We start from the raw sequence: 21571 nt of genomic DNA on the forward strand, positions 1-21571 counted from the left end.
TGCAGTCACTTTAGTTCAGTTACACATAAGATTCATTGCTAGACGATGTCTCACTTTGTCCCCCTTACTTTCTACAGGAGGGAAAAGTGAAGAACGAGAAGGGTGTACGTGTAGGAGAGAGGGAGGACACGCTTCCTCCAGATTACAGGTTCAAAGAGGAAGACCTCAAAAAACTGCCTCCTCCAAAACCCGAGGTGAGCCCAGAGTGAATTCATTTAACGATGAGCTCCATTGATGATAGATTTTTGAGGCCAGTGTTGATACTGATATTTAAAAAGTTACAGATTTTATAGGTTTGTTTTCTTTGTATGCACATAACATCACATTTTGTGAGGGTAATATCAGGAATCTTGAAGAATGTCAAATATCTTCTCTTTCTTTACGTCATATCTGCCCGACCCGACCCTTGCAGCCCAAGATGGACGCTGATGATGCTCTGGACATTTTGTCTGGGGACTTCAGTACTGCTTCAACAGCTCCTGCTGTCCAGGCTCCTCTCTGCTCCTCAGCTGCTCCTCTGCAGGTAAGCTCTGTCTCGATCAGTGACGCCACTGTATAAAATCTAATATCCAGTTTTAATGGTGCTTTGTGATTGCTGCAGAAATCTCCCGCTCCTCCCACTGATAAGAAAGCCAAGGTGGAGGCTGGACTCTCAGCAACTACTGCTAAGGTACAGCAGAACTTCTTCCAATCATTTTTTTTAAAGAGATCTGTAAAATAACAGTGTACATCATGGCATAAGTTATATACTGAGTGAAATAGCAAGATTTATTTTGAGTTGGGCTTTTTCTTTACTGCCATCTGTGTTGTGTGGTGTAGAAAGTGGAATCAGCTGCAGCTCCTCCTGCGGCTGGGCCCGGTGCTCCTTCTGCTGAGAAGAAAGCACAAGAACACAAACCTGCTGCTGGGAAGGACGCCAAACCAGAGACCGACAAGGTTTGACATAAGATGTTTGAAGTCATTTTTCTTCTTTTTTGCCCTTCTTCCTGTTCTTGTTTCACTTCATATTCTTTAGACAGACATTTTATTTTTAATAGTTTGATAAATCCTGTTCTGTCTTCAGGGTGGCTCCATGTCTCTGGATGCTCTCAGTGCTCTGGGCGACACATTACCAGCAGATGCACCAAAACCTGAATCCCCCAAACTCAAACCTAAAGATATCGTCTCTGTAAGAGTGAAGCTACACCCTAGCATTAAATTCACAGCTTTTGATAACTTTTTTTTTTTCCACCAGGTGATTTTGTTCTCTTTCTCTATGTACAGGAGGGCAAAGTGAAGGCGGAGAAGGGTGTACGTGTTGGAGAGCGAGACGACACTCTTCCACCAGCTTACAGGTTTAAAGATAAAGACCCCAAAAAACTGCCACCTCCAAAACCCGAGGTGAGACTGAAGGAAATTTACTTTATGGGTTAAACTTCAGCACATTAAGCTTATGAAACTCGTAGATCTACAACTGTTGAACATTTAGTAACTTGATTTAAGCTTTACTTTGTCTCCTCCCGCAGCCCAAGATGGACGCTGCTGATGCTCTGGACATTTTGTCTGGAGACTTCAGTTCTTCATCAGCTCCTGCTGTCCAGGCTCCTGTCGTCTGCTCCTCAGCTCCTCCTACACAGGTACACTGTGAATCAGTTATTTGTTCCTGCACATAAACAGCGCACGTATCTCTAAAAATGAAAAGCCTCCATCTTTTTTTTGGAGTCCCTACAAAATTCCACAAAATATAAAACTGCATCGTTTCAGTGCTTTGTTTCAAACTCTTATCTCTGCTTTTCAGGCAAAAGTAGAGGATTTGTCAGCTCTTGATGTACTCTCTGGAGAGTTTGTGGCTTCATCTAAGGCTTCTGGAGTTCATGCACCAGTCCCTCCTCCATCAAAGAAGCCACCAGAGGTAAACTTGTTGGTGTGAATGCGGGTTTTTGCATAAACTATTTTTTTTCCTTCCATAGAGGATTTCCCTGCCAAGCAAATAAATAAATATTATTTTGTTTTTATTTTTGCCACCATGGCTGTCATTGTGCCCTTTTACATTCATGTCTTTGTTTTCACTCCTTTTTTCCATCTCTGCGTTTCTGCAGAAAACAGTCTGTCCCGTGGAACAACCTAAAAAAGTCGATGTAAGCGCACAACAGACAAAGCCCAAAATTGAGAAGGTAACTGTGAGGAATCAAAAGTCTTCTGATTTCTTTTGGCTTTAGTTCTTCATTTATCATTCAGAGCTGTATAACATGCCTTGTCTAAAACTGGCCTATGAAGTTCCTCTTCTCTCACCCCTCAGGGTGACTCCATCTCTCTGGATGCTCTCAGTGCTCTCAGCGAAACACTGCCAACAGAAGCACCAAAGCCAGAGTCTCCAAAACTCAGACCTGAGGATATTGTCTCGGTATGTGGTGCCTAAAAACATATAGTGTTGTTTTGTTATGAGTGACATATTTTATTCCAGTAATGGTATACCAGTACAACTGAATTATCCGTGCACATATTTGGGTTTTTTTTAAACACTTGTCCTGTTTAGAACCCTTTAAAAAAAATCTGTATTTAGGAGAAACAGAGTGTCTGGACCAGCCAGTCATTCACCCTTTTCCCCTTTTTCAGGAGGGCAAAGTCAAAAAGGAGAAGGGTGTGCGTGTAGGAGAGAGGGAGGATACACTTCCTCCAGATTACAGATTTAAAGAGGAAGATCTCAAAAAACTGCCTGCCCCCAAACCTGAGGTGAGCCCAGGGCAAATCTATTTCTAAGCAACAAAAGTTAGATATTTATTAATGGATAAAAAGCCATAAAGAATATGTACATTTAGTAATTGAAATAACGGCTTATTTTCTCTCTTTATCTTCTCCTGTAGCCCAAGATAAATACTGATGATGCTATGGATATTTTGTCTGGAGACTTCAGCTCTTCGGCCGCTCCTGCTGTCCAGGCTCCTGTCGTCTGCTCGTCAGCTCCTCCTACACAGGTACCAATCACGAAAAGCAATAGTATTAATTTCAAGTTGAGTATTATCGATTTTAAGCATAGGATTGTATTCTGTCTCCCCCTCAGGCCTCTGCAGACGCTGCTCTTAAGTCCTTGGCCGGAGACTTGGTTGCCTCCAGCGCTGCACCGGCAGTGAAGTCAGAACCTCGTATTCCTACACAAACAAAGCCACAGGTAAAGGCTCAAGTGTTTCTCATCTACTTATACTCTTTATACAACTATCTGCAGCTACATCAAAATCATATTTTTTTCTGGGGTTTTTGCACATTCAGCTGGAAGCTGGAGCAGACAATGCCCTTGATGCTCTGTCAGACACCTTGGGGGATATCAAACCTGTTCCTCAGCCCGCCCCAGGTCCTGTTAAAGATCCCGTCAAGGTAGCCAGCATGGTTTAAAAAAATAATAGAAATAATTTAAAATAATAATAAAAAATCTGCATGCCACTTCAGCTGTTTTGATTTGCCTTGTTGTTGCAGGAGAAAACGATTGCTGAGGAGAAGCTTATTAAAATGGGAGAGAGAGATGACACACTACCACCAGAGTATCGACCCACTGAGGAAGACCGTAAGGTAACCTGACAGCCTTTGAAATGAGATCCTAAAAGTGAAGTACATTCACTTAGCAGTCCATCAATTTCTCTACCAATCCATGCATTTACTCAGTACAACTTTCCTACTTTAAAGATGTGAACATATAGAGTGTTCTTCCTCTTGATAGTCTGCTGCAAGCTGGGTTGGGTAATGAGAATTACATTAAATATTGTGAAGTAATAACAATACAAAACATGATCAGGGACACTATTCATTCATTTAACTGTATTTTTCAGTCGGTGTGTAATATTGTGAAAACAGAAGTCTTTTACATTATATAATCTTGTTATTAGTCCACTAGTCCATCCATACACTACTGAAGACTGCAACATGTGACAGGGACATTTATAAAGTGTAGTATAGCATTTGTTGCTTTATTGAGAGTCTAAACTTCATGAATTTCATTTTAAAGAAAATGGAAGAAGCAAAGAAAAAAGCTGCCAACATCCCCAAAGAGGTCAGTTCCTCACACAATATTTCTAAAATAAAATAAACATTAATGATATATGTGAAAGATGACAATAAAGCATTCCCTTTTTAACACTCTGTAGAAGAGTATGGATGACACAACAGCCTTAGAAATGCTGTCCAGTGACTTCTCTGATGCACCCAAGCCTGATGCACCGGTCACCTCGTGTGCTGCCACAACAAAGTTGGAACCTCCTGCGCTGGACTCAGCTCCTCTGAAGGTAGTGGAGAAATAAAACCTACCATTTCTACTCCTTCTAGCTAAATTCCATCAAGGTGTGAGACATGTGCCTGTCTCACCTTAACTGAGCGTTGTGAGGTTTGACTCATAGTTGGTGACGACCATAATCCTAATCTTTGCTCATCCTGAAAAAGGAACAATGAGCTCATACCAGGGAGAGCCACCTAATAGGCTGTGATTGCGACTATCACTGATGATTACTTACAGTGTTAAAAATGGTCCTTACTTAGTTGTTTTATACCATCTTTGTACCTGAAACCACTTCTAGAAAATGCTTTCTTATGATCTTCTTGAGTTTATTAACTGTTTTTTATTTATTCTTGCTTTTCTAGCCGATGGCTGGTCCTGTTCTGGAGTCCCTGTCTGATACCCTGCTTCCAGATCCAGTAAAAGGCAAATCTAAAACAGACAAACCAAAGGTAAAAATCTATATGACTATTTAGAAGTGTTTAAATATTACACTTTACTATAAGAAACAGGACCAAATGTACATCTTTTTCTTGGAAGCTTCTAAGAAAAACGCTTCTGACTAAACTGCACTTCAGAAGAATGATTGCAGAACATTTATTTCTCATTGGTACATGGCGCCCCCTATAGGTTTCCTTTCTAGCTGTTACTGTGTCTGTGCTCACTACGTCATGGAGCAGTGTGAGTTGTAGAGCCTAATCAAGGTGTCGACTTTGTTACAGGGAAAGAGCAAGTCAAAGTCAAAATCTAAAGTAAGCAAATCGTCTGCTGCATGAAGACCTAATTTAGGCTGAATAAGCAACGTATCTGACACACTGGATCTGTGCACTTATAACTGAGCCAAAGTCTCACAGCAGAAGCAGTTATTGAATTCTAATTTCTGCAGGGGCCTCCACATAGTGGCATGTGACAAGCTGCTCACGCTCCTCACGCTGCTTTGCCTGATGTTGATTTCAGCCTGTAATACTGCAAAGGCATGAATTCTTTATCATTTTTAATACTTATTTGTTAAAAACATCAGAAACAACAAGCAGAGGAACCATCTGCCCCTGGCCAGCTATCAGCTCAGAGAAGCTCAGACGTTGTGCCAACTTCTACAAAGAAGGGAGCCAAGAGCTAGGTCACATGGTAAGATCTGTCATATTTAAGTGATTTAAAAAAAAAAAAACCCTGAATATTAGAAGGATAGATATCAAGTCTTTAAACTGACTGCTGAATATCACTTGTTACAGGTTGTCGCTTTAAATCTGTCCTCCAGGCCACGTGGATGCATCGGTGAGGGAGCTGCTCTCTGGATAACGATTCTATTTTTGTAAATTGTTAAGAATGTATATTGGAGTCAAGAAAAAAACCTACACATACCCATAACATTTACGCAATGCACACACATAGAAGCACAAACGGACATGCACGCACACTTAAACACCTATCTGCTTTACAGTTCAAAGATAAGAAGTTTTGTTTTGGGCTTTTTGGGGTTTTTTAGAGAATATAAAAGAGACTTTTAAAAACTGGATGGAAATGAAAGACGTGAAACTGTGGGAAAACGTTTTTGGGTGCCAAGAATCACGCATGTACATCACAGTTGACAGGTGGGTTTTTTTTTGTTTCGTCTTTTTCTTTTTCCTACAGCAAAACACTTCTATTACAACACCGGTGACCTAAACCTGCTGGTGTTGTGACATTAGTTGGAGCAGTGGAGACTGTCAACTTGTGTGAGTGCAGTATGGAGTAGGTGTATAGCACCGGGAAGTTTTGTGCAATCCAGATGTACACACACACAAAAAGTTTTTCGATCATGATTGGACACCATTACATAAGACACTAGTGTACAGCTTAGTTCGCTTATATTTTAAACAATACATAGTTTACATTATTGAATATGTGGATTTCCCAGGAGGTGTTCTAATTAATTCTGTATTGGAGAGCTTTTTGCAAATGCCTCACATTTAAACAGAGCAATATCTGTCAAGTAGGTCTTTTTCTGTGTTTTTGGGTTTGCAGAAAGGAAAAAAAAAAGACGTTCAAAAGTGCACTTATTGAAGCAGGATGTTTACAAGCTTTGTAAACTGCCGTTGTTTGTGAGCTGTAAAAGAGTTTTGCTCTACGTAACACAACACTGTAATTTGCAAAGGGCTACTGCTTTCAATTGTAAAGTTAGTCACTATAATTCCACCCTTTTTTTTGTAGAGTTAAGCCAAGATATGAGATGTATAAGGGGAAATGCTAACTAAATTGAAAAAAATAAATACATAAATAAATCATGCAGTATCATTTTATTATTATTTTACCTTAAAAGAGAAACAAAAGATAACATTAACTGACTTAATATGCTGGAGAAAATAACTAAATATTGTAGGAAAGGTGAACAAACAATGTGTTTGTAAAGGTGCAAGGGGAAATGTGTATGTATTAAAGTGCGTGGGAGTGTAATCTCCTATGAAAGAATTTTTTTATCCGCTCTTGACTTGTGGTTTTGCGCTCTGCTTACAGTTGTAGCACTCCACTTCCTTTAGACTCAAGGGGGGGGGGCTTAAAAAACAAATGTCTTTTGCTCAAATCTACTTTGGTGCCAAGACCCTGAATGACTGATGGGAATCCAAATGAGTGGGTTTGATGTGTGGAAAAATAAAATCTAATAAAGTCAAATACAGTTCATTGAAGAAGGAATGCTTGTCTGAGTGGTTTTATTTTTTTATTTTATTTTGTACAGCGTTTTTTGTTGAAAATAGAAACGAGAATTTTTTTTTTTTTTTTTTTTTCTTTGAGGATGTGCAACGGTTAAAAGCAAAAACAAAAGAACGTGCCATATTTGTTCTTTTCAGTATTACTCTACAGTCTTAAAAACATGTGAATGAATAAAATCAAATGCTTTTCGAGTAAGTGTAATTTTAAACAAGCCATAGAAAAAAATCTGCTTTAAATTGTTTTGATGACTAAATGCGAGTGCAGCAATTCAAATAGTGTGTGCAGAATGCAAAACAAAAGCACACTGTTATTGCTTTTAAAACTTCCCAAAAAATTTAATAAAAAATATTTAAATTCAAAAGAATTATATACAATTATTGCTCACAGTTCAGAAACAAAAATGAATTCTTCTCAGGATCATCTTCAGCCGTACCCGTAACCATAAGAATTGATGTGGATTTGCAAAATAAACTCTTTAAACCACACAATTATCATTAAAAGGGTTCAATCTACCTGTGACAAAACAGTGTTGTTAGCCATCAAGCCACATGAAAATTATAACTCAATGTTGGCAATAAAAGGCTTTCCATTTATGCGCTGAATACACAACCACTTTAAAACCATCTCATATTTTCACAAACAAAGAAAATGTTTTAGGCTGACTTTAGCAAATAGGATGAGAAGATGCAGCAATAGCGTTAAAGAAAAAAAGAAGTGTCTGAAATTTCACCATTTAGATTAAACATATCGGCCGGGCATCACTTCTTTTGCAGGAGGTGCCGTTCGAGGTCTAAATTTTAAAAGACAAAAACAGATGTAAATTTAGATGATTAATACAAATAATAATTAGTAACCTTTGTCTTTTTTAATGTAAAAAGGGACTGTTTTCTTCAAATAGACTGCAAGTGTAATTGGAAATAGGGAGAAAAAACACATTCAACAACAATCATAATATACTATGGGTATAGGTATTTAATTTTGTTATTCAAATATTAATATTATATAATACGTTTTTTTCAAAAATAAAATATTAATGAAAATAAGAAGAAAGAAAATTGCTGAACAATATTAACAAAATAAAGTCTAAAATGTCATTTTTGCTGTCTGGGTGTGGTTCCTGATGTTGGACTAATAACTAAGTATTCCTCATTTATTCATGGACTGTATTCCTAGACTAAAATGGAACAATAATGTTAAATGTAAAAAAAATAAATAAAGGAATAACTTACCTTCTTTTGTGATGGTGTGGGCATCTCCGTGTCCTTATCCCTACATGCAATTGAAATGATTTAAACTTGAGGTGAAAATATAGATTTTACAATAGTTTTCAGCTTTCCAAGTGCAGAAAATGACAGAATTTTATATATTATTCAGTTCCAAATTTTATGCACATGAAGATCATGTAGATTTCATATTGAAGATGCACTTACGATTGCAGTACAATATGGTGACGATGAGGAGCAGAAGAAAAAGGCCACAGCCACCAGAAAGAGCTCCCAGCATTATTGGACTACAATTAAAAGCAGAACTGGACTCCCCTTCTGAAAATGAACCATCCTTGTTTACCAACTTTTTCTACTCACAGAATTTTAAACATGAATATGATAAATGTTATAACACATCACTGTGATTTTGAACACTTGCCTCCTACTGTCTTGCCTTCACAATCACAGGTTACAATTTTGGGCACACTCGGTTTGGTGGTGCATGTTGGTGGTGCTTCAGTTTTATCTTCAGTTTTATCTAAAAAAGAAAGAAGAAGTCAAAGTTATGTGTAAACTTACTAAAACAATAAACAAAACAATAAATTAAACCAAACAAAGAAACATAACTTACCTGCAGATATTTGTGTTGTGTCTCCAAACACCAGTGTATTACCTTGGATAAGTGACGCACAGCCATATAGGCCAGCGTCGTTTTTTTTGAAGGACTTCAGTGATAGACGATCATTTGCGTGAGTGTAGAGCTCATTAAAGTTTTTTGCTAAGGCCTTTTCTATGCCAGTTTTGCTGAAAGACCCAATGAATTCCATGTTATTGCTTAGAACTCGAAACCAGACAATCATGCTGGCCCCTGGTGTGTCTTTAGCTGTACAGCTGATATCAATCTTATCCCCTTCCTTTGCTCTTTGGTCTTTGAAAGTCCCTGAAGTGAATTCTAAAAGATTTTATAAAATGAGAGAAGAAAAAAAACATTCTGTGTCTGCGAACAATACACAATAAACAAAAAAACAAACAAATCAGATAATACTTAATAATTAAGTTCAACTTACTCTGACATGACACCACAATCACCAGAATCAGAAGCCATTTTTGGTCCATTTTAATCTTGCAGACGAGAATAGGAGCTAAACACGTCCTTTTCGTGTTTATTGAAGTCTGCTGGGAGATAATTCAGCGTGATATGAAACCCCGCCCCAGCTGTAACCTTCTTTTCTGCTCTGTCAAATGGGACCATTGCAGCAGAGTCTTGCAGAGACCTCCTGCAACACGATCGTGGTCTGCACAATGTTTGTAACCCACCCGATCTGCACTTCACTCCTCTACCTCTGGTTTGAAGCATTGAACACCACTACTTCATCCACAAACTATTGGCACACAAATGCAGCAGGGCGCAGTATGTAGGCTGAAAATGGATGAGATAGGAAGTGAAAACGATGCACAACAAACATAGTTCACGCAACTCTACACCAAATTCTGCACAAATTAAATGGTGCATTATACCAAACTTTTCTTTGTTGAAGTTTCATCATGAACTCCTAACAGTCACTTTGTCATTGCTATGTAATTTGAATTTGACCTGCCTTTGGTGAATGATTGCTGAAATTTAAACATTCAAAGATTGCAAACATTGCTATATTTTAATCTCTCAGATTAAACTAGTTTAGAGAAATATAACAGTTTAGTTAAGAGTAAAACAGAAAGCATCAGGGTCTCTCAGAGGCCTTTTCTAAGACTTCACATTATCTTACATCTTACACCCCAGTTTTTAACATCACCATGTTCTGAAATACGGGCAAAAAGCCTTGAAACTGTAACAAGCACAAGATATAACACAAATATAACGTCAATAAATTAATTTTAAAAAATAAAATAAAATATACTATTATTATATAAACTAATATTCACTTTAGTGATTTCCCATCTTCTCAAGTTCTGGATAAAGATTGTTGTCCTCTTCGATTTATAATCACTGTGAATGTTATATTTAAGATTTAAGATTTATATACTTTATACTCGACTAATTTATGACAATTTCCAATATTTTCATTGTTCCAAATTATTTAAAAGTACTGTATTGCACAGGCAAACACCCCTAAAATCCAATGTTAGGCATGCGATTGCGCAGTGTTACAACGCTTCCACAAGACCGATATTTACACCATTAGATGGCAGCAAAATGACTTAGCGCCATGTTGCTGTCAGTGCACTGAATCCTTGAACAAAATCACAAAACATACTTCTGAGCGTCCCAAAAAGCTGATTCTGTTCATCTGGACGTAGCGTTTTAAGTGGGAGAAACGTTTCGTCAACAGTACCTTTGCACAATTACTGAAACTAGTCCCCTGAATGAACAATGGGCTGTGAGGTCAGGATCTGATCAACTCACAGCCCAGTCCAGATGAACAGAATCAACTTTTTGGGATTTATTTACCTGAATGATTAAGCATCCATCAAGACATACTTCTGAGCAAAGACACAAACTTATGTAAAATAATTTGAAGTATTAGTCAAACCTGAATAATTCATTTTATTACAGGTGTACACCTGCTGAAACAAGTAATGGAAAATATGTTCAGTGACATTGGTCTGAATGGTAAATGGACTGGTTCGTAGTGCTTTTCTACTCTTCTTGAGCACTCAGAGCGCTTTATTTAACTTGCCTCTTTCATCCATTCACACATATTCATACAAGTACTTCTTCTATTGGATGGAGGGTACAGCGCATGATTTTAATCTTGTGAAAAATGAACAAAGTAACATTTAAAAAAAAAATGTTTTTATTGTTTTGTTATGCTGTGCATGAGCAACAGCATGAAGTCATTCTTAAAGATAATGGCTATCAGGTCTTTTTTTTCGGTCTTGGGGAACTTGGGGGACTGAAAATTTAAAGGAAACCGCTTGTGAGCTAACAAAAGATACTACAATTTTCATTATGGGAAAAGACAGGAATTTGAATTCATTAAATTTCTAGAATATTCATTTCAAAGAGTGTTCCTACCTGCTTCAGTTTAAATCTTATCAGTTTTATTCACAGTTTATAAAGCTATATTGAGCTAACAACTCTAGCAAAAGGAAAGAAGAACGTAGCAACCATAAAGCGTTACAGCTTGTATCATTTCAAGTGAAATGTTGTCTAAGAGCTGTACGGAAGTGAAACCCCCTTCAGATAAACTGAGTAGAGCAACAGCTGCTATGGCGCAACTCGAAGCCCTTTTTCCGGTTCAGTGCTGGAAAATAAATGCAGCAATTTGGTAATGGGCACTGAGTGCTGACATTTTGCGCTTTTGTGGGTGATCTGTTCCATGGGTGGGAGGAGACAGAAAGAATGAAAAAGAGGGGGGAGTGAGAGTAATAAGAGGACACAGTTTTGTTTGGTTTGTTAATCTCATTTAGCGTCTTTCTTTCTTTCTTTCTTTCTTTCTTTCTTTCTTTCTTTCTTTCTTTCTTTCTTTCTTTCTTTCTTTCTTTCTTTCTTTCTGTCTGTCTGTCTTTTTTGTCTTTCTTTCAACTGTTACAATAATTCCTCGAAATTCAGATTGTCATTGACCCTATTTTTGCTTTCAATAAGTCACTTTTATATTTATTACAAATTAAATCAAGTTTCAGTCTTGCATTGTTTTCAGCAAATAGGGGATTCTGTTGATGCATTGTATCAAAGGGAAGACCCAGTCAAAAAGCACACAATTAGCCCACTTCACCTTTCCATCTCTCTGTTTCAGGGTTGAGTCACTCACAAACACACCTGCATGGGCTTCCCTATCTTAGTCACACAGGGGATCTCCAACCTGAAACCTGAGCGTGTGTGTGTGTGATTATGTGGTGGGTGACCAGGGGAAGCCAGTGAAAAAAAAAAGGTACTCAGCACAATAATGCTGAATATCCTTGTGTTCTGAAAATGCCACCTTCATTACCAGTAAACACATTTGAATAGTATTTTTTTGTTCACTTTGGCTCAGTTATCATTGCTCTGCTGCTCAACTGGCTGGTCTGGTTTCAAGCATTATAGAAAAAGGAGTAAAGTGGAAACCAAGAGCATCAAGAGGATTGGAGTAAGTAGAAATGGAGCGCTCTAAAAGACTTCAAAGTTAAAGTGATTTGGTCAGAATTTTTTTCATAATTTGTGGATAATGCTTCCTGTTACGACTTTCATTTTGCTTTACTTTGTTGGCTTTTGCTAAGTAAACTGTCTAAATATTGCAAAGTAAGAAGTTACATCTCCTTGATACTGATATCTCAAAAAGGTCTACGCTGTGTGCTTTTTACAAGCAGCACAAATTTGTCCTGAATGGGCTAAATTTACACTCAGGCCATTTTACATATAAAATGTTTCTCTATCTGAAGACGTGATATATTTACATATACTGTTTGGGATTTTTTGGGAAGGAAGCTGAAATAGTTTATACAAATGTGACAAATTGGAAATAATACGTGTACGTGTCTTCTTACTAAAGAGCTTGGAATAATTTTGTTTGTTGCACTTTTCAATAGAGTTTTGAAAATAGTGCACAACACTTTCTGTACACATGAAAGGATAAAGCTCAATTTTTCTGTGTATTGACTCTTATTACATGCATGAAACTGTACTTAATATTAGAAAACTGCAGTTTCAATTTTAGTTTATCCTAATTGTGTCACAATGTGCATATTACCTATATTTAATTAAATAATATATAAATATGTGGCTTTTATGTATTTTGTATCTGTAGCAAGACGTAACATGAGATAATAGTTATGGATTTCACCGCAAACAGTTGAGTGTATAGCACTGCCACATCATTAGATTAAAAATTGCATGCTGTTATAGTTTATGGCTGTTACAATATTTAAGAAGAAAAGTACTGGATTAAATTCCCTTTTTTGGGATGTAAGCACTTGTTTTCCATGATTTATGCTGCCCCCCCCACCAAAAAAAAAATTTAATCCAAAAAATTAATCGTGTGTATTTTCAGATAACCGGAAGAAGATGGATGGATGAATGGACGTTTACAAGACTTCACAAAGACATTGTTATTTTGCAGGTCAAACATTATACAAACATTATCATTTGCAAACAAGTTTGTTTTGTTTTTTTAAAAAGTAAATGTAAAAAATGTATGTCTGATTTGACTCTACTATTACAGGAAACAAATGAAGGAGACATCAGAAAACTGAAAAATAACAGAAAAATAATGTTTACAGTTCATCATATCTGTGAGCATTTAGTTTCAACTGTGTCTCAATGTTTAAAATAAATCTATCTAGAAACAGAAAGCTGAAGAAATCCATTCTTTTTAGCATACATCACATAACTTAATGAATTTACTTACATATGATAATAACGTGTAAGGGTTCTATAAGTTTTTAATACATGTTAAAATTAAAAGCAAATACAAACAACAAACTCTACAAAGATTACAATATTAAGTTTTCTACCCAATGAGTTGGCGCACCTTTATGATTTGTGTTGCTGTGTCTTAAGATTATCTCATACTTACATTTTTGCTTTTCTTAAGGTGGCAGTGTACTGTGACCTTGGTCTACTTGGCTTTGACTGTGAAGCAGTAATACTTTTGCATAGTGCTGATACAGGATGTGTTTTTAAAAGTCTTCTCAACCAGTGTTACCTCAGTTTACAAGAATTCAAACGCATTCCTTAATTTTCTTGTATAATAGTTCTTGTATTTCCATTTATTAAATGTGTAACATCCTCAGCCAGTGTAAATCCATTTGGTCAATGAAATGTCTTCCAAAAACTCTTAAGAAGGTTTTCATGCATTTATTTATTTATTTTACTGCATTAATTTAGAAACTTTTTACTTTGTCTTTCGCTTACTGCTCCTCTTTCTCCGTCAGTGCTTGTGGTTCAGTCTGTGGTACTTTTTGTGGTCTTTTTGTTTCAGGGACTAGACGAATAGCTCAAAGCTGAGCGAAGCGATAGCATCTCAGTGAACATAGTTCGGTATATCCTCGTGCTCCAGCACACAGGAAAGAGCTGCGTACATTCCCTGCGACCCAATCAACCGCGAACTTAGTTGTGTCTTTGCACTTCTCAATCACCCAGGTGTAACTGGGTTGGTTTGCGTATGTGTGTGTGTGTATCTGTATGCATGCACACAAGGGTGAATAAGGAAGCAAGAGACTTACACTTACTATGAAATGACTTTGTAGCCTGTAATTTAACATTATACAGCAAAGCTTGTTGCCACATACATGGCAGTTCAAGAGAAACTGAATATGATGCAAGTTTACACATCAAAAGTAAAAGAAGACACCAAACCCTGTCACTCACCTACTCAACTTCCGCTAAGCACAATATTGACAATGGAAGTACAACGCCCACTTTCAAACCTCTATGCCCTCTCCACAGACAGGCACAGACATCTAAGACGAACAACGCAACAAAGCCAGAACGTCTTATCTGTTCCTATCACTGGAAAACATGCACAGTGCTTGACCTGTAGCTTCAGGACAGGAAGCATTTCTGCTATTGCAAAATACCTCCTGAGTATCATTGCTTTCTAGGCAATGCTGCATTTTGGATAATTAGATCACTCATAACCACCATAAATGACTGAAATGATACAGTTTTATTGTTTAAACACAAGCATGCTCACAGAAATACCGACATGACAGTGCTTTTTGTTCTGTGTCTAAACTGCTGCAATAACGTGAAAAACACAAAGAAGTACAGAAGAAAGCAAAGAACGCAGAAAACTGCACAATTACTCTATGTCTATTTGTGTACTTTGTGATGTTTGCATCAAAATAAATGATTACAGTTCACAGCACATTAATACCTGATGAATTGAAAACCACACTGATAAATTACGCTAAATGCAGCTCACTGATTAGAGGCAGAAAGAAAGATTATAGATACAAAACACAACATGGGTCTTTAAACTTTATGTTACATTATGCATTATTACATGCGTTATGTTACATGGCTGCTGCTGCTGTTGAAAAAGCAAATTTTTCTTCTTGCTGAGAGTTCATTGAAGCGTAAATAAACTCGAGATGTTGTTAGAAGACCTGATATTAGGGGTGAATCATGCCTTTCGTGGCCGGAGAGAACACTCAAACAAAGCACTTCAGTCACTGCAATCAAAGAAGCAATATTTGTTAATTTTCATTAGTTTCAATAACCATAGACAACATTTAACATATGTAATACTTACCTTAAAAATACATGAGACGCAGGTTTTTTTAGAACGTCTGCCTTTTCCTTAATAGAGAAAACAGAAGACGGAGATTAAAGCATCATCCGTGCATATGGTGGCAGAATCAGAGTTTAAAAATACTGTAAAGAATTTTGATTTTTCTTGTGCATATGGATGAAAAATAAAATGAAAGACAAAAACAGTTGTTTTTACTAATGTTGTATTTACTTTGCAAAGTGGTGGTGACACTTTCTTGGCAGTCCTGTAAGTGAGAATGTTGTTGAAGAAAAAAGGAAACATTTTAGAAATAAAACATTACTATATCACAAAATTTGATTTTCTCAACCTTTATTAGCACAATTTAATCCATTTCTGGTCGTGTCTTTCTGGAACCTTTGTCCGGCTGTTTTGTTGACTTCACAGTATTTAATGTATTAAACGCTACTCACGGCTGAAGTAACGCAGCGTGCAGAGAACAGCCAGAGCCAAGCCTCCAAGAAGTCCGACAAGAGGCCAAAGAATCATAGAGCCACAGCCTCCTGGAACAAAGGAATAATGGAGTACATGTTTCTTCCCCCCAATGGAGTCATGATATAATCAATCATTAATCAATTTTCATTTTGCAAGAAAATGTTCAATTATGCACTGCTGCAAACAATTTAAAGTCCTTTTTATTCTTTTTATTCTATAATAACTTACCCTTGGAGTCGCCTGTATTGCAACGACAGGTTGGTTTGGATGGTGGTTTGGGTTTTGGCTTAGGAGGTGGTGTTGGTGGGGTCTCTGTCAAATAAAGACCAAAGAAAGGTAAATGGACTGGTTCTTGTAGAACGCTTTTCTGCTCTAGTTCTGCTGTAATTCAGCGTTTTATACAACATATCTCTGTCACATAGAGGCACTTTTTTCTTTAAGTGTTTTTCTAACCAAAATTTACACTCTGACGAACACAACTCAAGGTTCAAGTATCCTTCTTAACATGTAGATGGGTTAAGCCAGGGATCGAATCACCAGCCTTCCGATTAGGAGATGACTTGCCTGATCGCCTGAGCCAAAGCCACCCAGAAGCACCATTAAGAAAAGTAAAAAGCAACTTTTTTCTAAAAAAAAAAAAAAAAAGTTGTTGTTGCAGCAATTCTCTACCAAGTTTCTAATTGGCAAAGAGAAGAAACAATTGACATGATTATTAACAGAATCGCCCTCCATCTGTACATCTGTTGAGCCAGCGAACAGTTTTTCAGCATTTTATTTTCTTATTTGTAGTTAGAATTTACCCATTTGGCCTATTGAATGTGTACCAATATCTTCTGTTTGCCCGTGCTGTGAGAAAGTTTTACTGCTTAAGCCTCGTTCAGAAAGACAAGTAAGGCAGCATCAGCTAGGCAAAGAGAAGCAGAAAGCCAGGATACAAAAGAACTTCTCAACGTTTACTTGTGTCAAAGACACCAGTTTGGTTTCCAAAATGCAAATATGCATTGATTTGCAAATGATTTAAACCTTATGTCATACCAAATGTGGAAACAGAATTTTTTATGATTTGAAAAATATACACTCATTTTGATTGTGATGCCATAAACACCTTTAAAAAAGGTTTTCTTTCTCTGGTGCAGCTTTAAGCGATAAACAGTGTTCACTCACTGTCAGAAGTGTTTCTGGAGTCCGTGCAGTGATTTCCATGAAACATCCATTTTTAACACAATAACTCCAGAGTGCATGAACATCACGGGCATTCCATACCCCTTTCACGTCTGTACAAAGATTTCCGTGCATTCCCTGAATCTTTTGATATTAAGTTCTCTAGATGATAAAATCGACAAATTTGAATTTTCCTCAGATACTTAGAAATTCTACCTTGACTACATATGTAGTCACACACGCTTTCAGAGAGTCGTGAAAGCTCCATCTTTTACTCCTTATGGACATTGGAATGCTTTTTCATACCCAATTTTATTAAAAAAAAACAAAAACAAAACATGATTACTTGTGGCATGCTCCCCCAGGTATCTTTAAACATTCTATAGCTGCTTCTCCTGGAAAAACGATCATATATATTTAAAAAAACAACAACAAAAAATCTAAATGAAGGTCTGTCAGAAAGTGATATTCTTTCTTTGTAAATGAGTAGCAAATCACTGCATACTGTTTTAGTTCACATTTTTGCAGGGCACCTTCACCGTTTTAAAAATGGTGTTGAATTCGACTGATACACCAAGGTAAGTGCGCCACACTTTTAAAGCTGTCCAGTGAGTCCGCAGAATATTAGACATTTTTTGTATTAAAGTAGGAGTCCTAATATGTTGGATTTACACACCAAAGCCTTAAATCATCCATCAGCTTGACCTGCCTCTTCAAAATCAGATGGATATTTTGAAAATTTCACATTTAGCCTGATATTTAACTGTGACAGGAAGCACTTAGAATACAAACCTCCTGGCAGTAGAAGAGTCCCAGGCTTCCATACTTCATTAAGATTTTTTTCCTTCAAGACACAAGAATAAATCCCTCTGTCTTCTTTCGTCACATTGATGATACGGAGCGCAAAAGACTTACTGCCCCTCTTACTGAGTTTAAAACGTGTTTTGTCCACGTTATCTCCATAGAGAGTACGGTCAGCATTGTTGCATCTGCCTAGAAAGTGGACTTTGCTACTCATGTCACTGTGGAACCAGAAGACTAAGTCACAAGCCATGCTGCCACAATCACAATCAATGGTCTCACTGCTTGGGATCTTAGGGTAACGAACGCTGACTTCTTCTTCCAGCAGCTTCTGTTTTAAATCTTGACCTAGGAAAAAGAGCGACATTTAAGATTTCAGCAACACATTTGTAGCACATTCAAAAACTCCTCCGAAATTATTTTTGAGTTACTATATAACAAGCTGCCTCGCCCATTCGTTGCAAAGGTTTATGGCCAATCCTCCCGTAAAGATGTGCAGTTAATTAAGGAAAAGGAATACTAATACGTGTAATAATACATGCAAGTTGTCACGCTTCCTACATAGCGAAAGCCAGTATAAATCCAACTGGCAATATAAAATATGAAAATATGAAGAAATCTCCTGTATATATTTCAAACTCTTAACAGTGACATTTTGGATTTGCTGTATGGTGGATTTAGCATTTAGGTGATATTTTACAAGAGGCCTATGTGGTAAAACATCTTTTCGCATTTTACAATCATTTTCTACTTTCTATGTTTTCAAGTCAAATGCACAGGCCTGTGTTATGAAATAGTGTTATGAAATATATAAACATACACAGCAAGTCAAACACTGTGTTTGTATGAAAGGTTAAGACTTACTGGCTCTTGCTTCATGCTGTTCTTGCAAAAATAAATGAAATACAAGTGCTGTGTTACATTCAAGACTAATTTAGTTTACATGTGTCACAATACGACACAAATCTGATTTATTTCAATCTCCCCAGTAGAGTGATGCAAATATAAAAAAGACGATGATGATGAAAAACTACAGGGGAATGCTGCAATGTTACCCTTAAAGTATAGAAGCAAAACTCAAAGGCTGATAATTAACGTAATAACATAGCCGTATCAATAATCTATACTTTCATATGTATCATGTCTAAGTGTTAAACCAACAAACCAAAGCTCACTTCTTTGACTCTTAAAGCCACATTTCATTCTTTATCACATGCTATGGCAATGACTGTATTTAATAAATGTACATTTTAAGATAAAAATCAGACGATTATCAGTTGAACTTGAAAACAACAACATCCCTCGGTAAGCTACCTGACTTTGCAACAGCAAGAACGTTTGTGTCTTATGAGATTAAAGACAAAGCTGATGGTCTTACCAGATGTCCAAAGTGGTCCTGTCAACAATAGCCATGCCAGTGACAGAAAGAACATTTTGTCAGGCCGTCGCTGTGTATCCGTATCTGTGTGTAACTTGTGTGCTAGCTGAGGGAGGTTGCTAATACTTTCTCGTCTTGATATCTATCTGTCATAGATGATGGGAGGAACTATGCTGACAGGGCCCTGAGGCTTGAATGCAACACCCTAAAATGATACAGAGGGCCTATCAGATACGGTATAACAGCATTACACCAGTCACTGGGACTTTAACGTACACGCTCTAAAACCCCAAATGCCTAATACAGATAAGGATCAGCACAAGTGCTGCATCAAAATAAACCTATTGATGCCATTCTTTATTCTGTTCAACTAACAGAGCCCAACAATGACAGCTGTTACTATTATGTTAAGTCTGTTATTTAAAAAAAAGAAAAAAGAAAACGTATTCATCCCCAACATTCATAGAGGCGTAAAGTGAATGTTTCACAGCTGAAAATGTGGTGTTGTCTCACATTATGTCCCACATAAACAAAAGCAATTAAAAAATGTTGCATATTTCCAGAGCAGCAGTTTGCAGTGCTGTGGTCTCTGCCCAGGTGCATGACCTAGAGTTCAGCAGAGCCACACATACAGAGCTTCATGCACAGAACAAAAAGGGAATATAAACATATGGCACCTAAACTCTGTAACGAAATAATTGCATACGAGGATTAACAATACAAAATACATTTAAATATTCAATGGAGTGTGTAAGGCAACTTCAGTATTCCACCTGCCATAAAGTTCTTAAAGACTCGCATGAAACAAACATTAAAGTCAAAACCAGTGAAGTTTGTGCCTGTGCAAGTAATTTTGCATTACCTTTTTCTTCTTTGAAAAGTGCACATATAGTTTTATATTATAATCAGTTCTTAAGTAAATATATCTCATATTATCTGACTTGTTTGATATTCACATTTTTACTATCCAACCCCTTACATACAAGCATTTAACAGTTACAGACCCCTGGCTGTGTAAAAACAGCAGACTATGTTCATTATGTCCCACTGCACCAGCATCATTGTTAAGGGGACTCATTATTAAGTTTAATCAGGCAGTTACAGGCACATTGCTTGAAACAGAAAAATAAGCCAGTTAGAGCTGCAACCATCAGTTATTTTCATGATTGCTTAAAAAAACAACAACCACTGATTGATTTTATATTTAAAATTACAGAAAATCATTACAGATATAGTATTTAAACTTTATATATGTACACATACATCACACACAGGACACCTATGCATTTCCAAATGTGGAGCCATTGTATGTTTGGCTTTTCACAATGAATTTTTATTTTTTGCATTTTGTGACAAGATACATCAACATCTACTCCATAAACTCAAATCTATGCCTCACGTTGAAGACTATGAGTTTCACTGACATTCAGAGATAAAAACCTGATTTGAAGCACTTTTCCCTACATCAAGACAGTATCTCTGCAATGTTTGATGTGTAATTTTTAAAGTTGCCATTCTGACAAAGAGAGGACTTTTGAAATCTCTTTTTCACAGACGTCCTTTTCACACTTGCTCGATAACAGTGATGATCCTTTAAATCATGTGGTGTTTGTGGATCTTTTGTGCGTTCGTAAAGGGTAAGGGTACAGAACGGTCTGGTGGGGATCTTAAAGTGAGAGGATGTGGGAACCCTAAAGTTCTACGGGGGTTGTACACTCAGGCGAGGAACAAGATTCTTTGAAAACAGATCTCAGGGGTCTTCAGATGTGCGCTCTTCACACATCGCTGAGCTATAAAGCCTTTGTTGGTCTCTCCACTTCAATGCTTTACGTCAAATGCTGCCAAGCTCTGGTTTTACTTGCCTGCTCTGCTATTTCTTTCTTAATTTTTTTACTTTAGTATTCTTTGAGAAGTCATCCATAAAAAATACAGAGATGTAGCAGTGTCATTCTCATTACCAGAGCTTTAAAGATAATTAATGTCAAGACCATAGTTCAGAAGATTATTTACAGCATCTGCAGGACTTCTGCACTAAACCATTTCAACTTTTGTGTCACTTCTATGATCCACATTTTTTCTTTGCGCCAGCAATCCAATCAACATCTAACTTAATAACGACTGACATTCAAAACACAATGGGAAGTTATTTCACGCATGTTGATTTAAAAGTTTTTCTTTATAAACTTTTCAGATAAATTCACACTCACTCCTCGTTTGACCACTACCAACTACTTTCATATCTAGGCTCATACATATAGCTCTCAATGAACATTTAACAATACAGCCCACAAGCAAACGAAAAGATAAAAACACAAAATTGTTTTTCTTGAGTAGATGTGATGTACCAAGAGCATCAGAGGAACAGTGGCTCGGCCAATCAAAGTATTTTGATAACTCATTTCAGATACCTTAAGATTTACTTAAAAGAACATTTGTGTAGATGCATGTAAATAAAAATGACAGTAGGGATTTG

At 37.0% G+C, this 21571-nt stretch overlaps 3 protein-coding genes across 20 annotated transcripts in view; 1 reads left to right on the forward strand and 2 right to left on the reverse strand.

Moving 5' to 3' along the window:
* cast (calpastatin) overlaps positions 1-6910 on the forward strand; it is a 31248-nt gene extending 24338 nt beyond the window's left edge. For 16 of the 18 annotated variants that reach the window (XM_026168565.1, XM_026168576.1, XM_026168569.1 and 13 more), the window contains 21 exons: positions 78-194; positions 413-523; positions 602-670; positions 820-936; positions 1064-1168; positions 1264-1380; positions 1506-1616; positions 1778-1891; positions 2079-2153; positions 2279-2383; positions 2596-2712; positions 2844-2954; positions 3041-3148; positions 3247-3351; positions 3451-3543; positions 3977-4021; positions 4116-4253; positions 4606-4692; positions 4963-4992; positions 5262-5368; positions 5473-6910. In XM_026168565.1, the coding sequence (XP_026024350.1) occupies positions 78-194; positions 413-523; positions 602-670; positions 820-936; positions 1064-1168; positions 1264-1380; positions 1506-1616; positions 1778-1891; positions 2079-2153; positions 2279-2383; positions 2596-2712; positions 2844-2954; positions 3041-3148; positions 3247-3351; positions 3451-3543; positions 3977-4021; positions 4116-4253; positions 4606-4692; positions 4963-4992; positions 5262-5360 (1974 nt within the window). In that variant the 3' untranslated portion in view covers positions 5361-5368; positions 5473-6910. The remainder of the gene's footprint in view (positions 1-77; positions 195-412; positions 524-601; positions 671-819; positions 937-1063; positions 1169-1263; positions 1381-1505; positions 1617-1777; positions 1892-2078; positions 2154-2278; positions 2384-2595; positions 2713-2843; positions 2955-3040; positions 3149-3246; positions 3352-3450; positions 3544-3976; positions 4022-4115; positions 4254-4605; positions 4693-4962; positions 4993-5261; positions 5369-5472) is intronic. The other 2 variants (XM_026168566.1, XM_026168583.1) reach the window with 2 other exon arrangements.
* Positions 6911-7014: 104 nt separating this feature from the next.
* cd8a (CD8a molecule) lies at positions 7015-9464 on the reverse strand. The gene is made up of 6 exons (XM_026166445.1): positions 9201-9464; positions 8765-9085; positions 8573-8671; positions 8359-8469; positions 8158-8197; positions 7015-7718 (listed from the first exon to the last, which is right to left on the reverse strand). The coding sequence occupies exons 1-6, from the start codon at positions 9247-9249 to the stop codon at positions 7667-7669; spliced, it is 672 nt and encodes a 223-aa protein (XP_026022230.1). The 5' UTR covers positions 9250-9464; the 3' UTR covers positions 7015-7666.
* A 5232-nt stretch (positions 9465-14696) lies between these two features.
* Positions 14697-19293, reverse strand: cd8b (cd8 beta). The gene is made up of 7 exons (XM_026166446.1): positions 19099-19293; positions 17712-18068; positions 15987-16070; positions 15737-15826; positions 15516-15549; positions 15306-15352; positions 14697-15225 (listed from the first exon to the last, which is right to left on the reverse strand). Exons 1-6 carry the CDS (start codon positions 19151-19153, stop codon positions 15334-15336), a joined length of 639 nt encoding a protein of 212 aa, XP_026022231.1. The 5' UTR covers positions 19154-19293; the 3' UTR covers positions 14697-15225; positions 15306-15333.
* Positions 19294-21571: the final 2278 nt, after the last annotated feature.

Source organism: Astatotilapia calliptera, chromosome 5 (genome assembly GCF_900246225.1).
Source record: "Astatotilapia calliptera chromosome 5, fAstCal1.2, whole genome shotgun sequence".
Classification (NCBI taxonomy): Eukaryota; Metazoa; Chordata; class Actinopteri; order Cichliformes; family Cichlidae; genus Astatotilapia; species Astatotilapia calliptera.

What these genes read in the sequence shown, in the direction of transcription:
- cd8a (XM_026166445.1), bottom strand. Translation starts at nt 9,249, where the DNA reads ATGGACCAAAAATGGCTTCTGATTCTGGTGATTGTGGTGTCATGTCAG. An exon ending in TGAAGGCAAGACAGTAGGAG is followed by an intron (nt 8,470 to 8,572) that starts GCAAGTGTTCAA and finishes GTTCATTTTCAG; the next exon opens with AAGGGGAGTCCAGTTCTGCT. An exon ending in CCACACCATCACAAAAGAAG is followed by an intron (nt 7,719 to 8,157) that starts GTAAGTTATTCC and finishes TTTAAAATTTAG; the next exon opens with ACCTCGAACGGCACCTCCTG.
- cd8b (XM_026166446.1), bottom strand. Translation starts at nt 19,153, where the DNA reads ATGTTCTTTCTGTCACTGGCATGGCTATTGTTGACAGGACCACTTTGG. An exon ending in CAATACAGGCGACTCCAAGG is followed by an intron (nt 15,827 to 15,986) that starts GTAAGTTATTAT and finishes CCTTTGTTCCAG; the next exon opens with GAGGCTGTGGCTCTATGATT. An exon ending in CACGCTGCGTTACTTCAGCC is followed by an intron (nt 15,550 to 15,736) that starts GTGAGTAGCGTT and finishes TCTCACTTACAG; the next exon opens with GACTGCCAAGAAAGTGTCAC.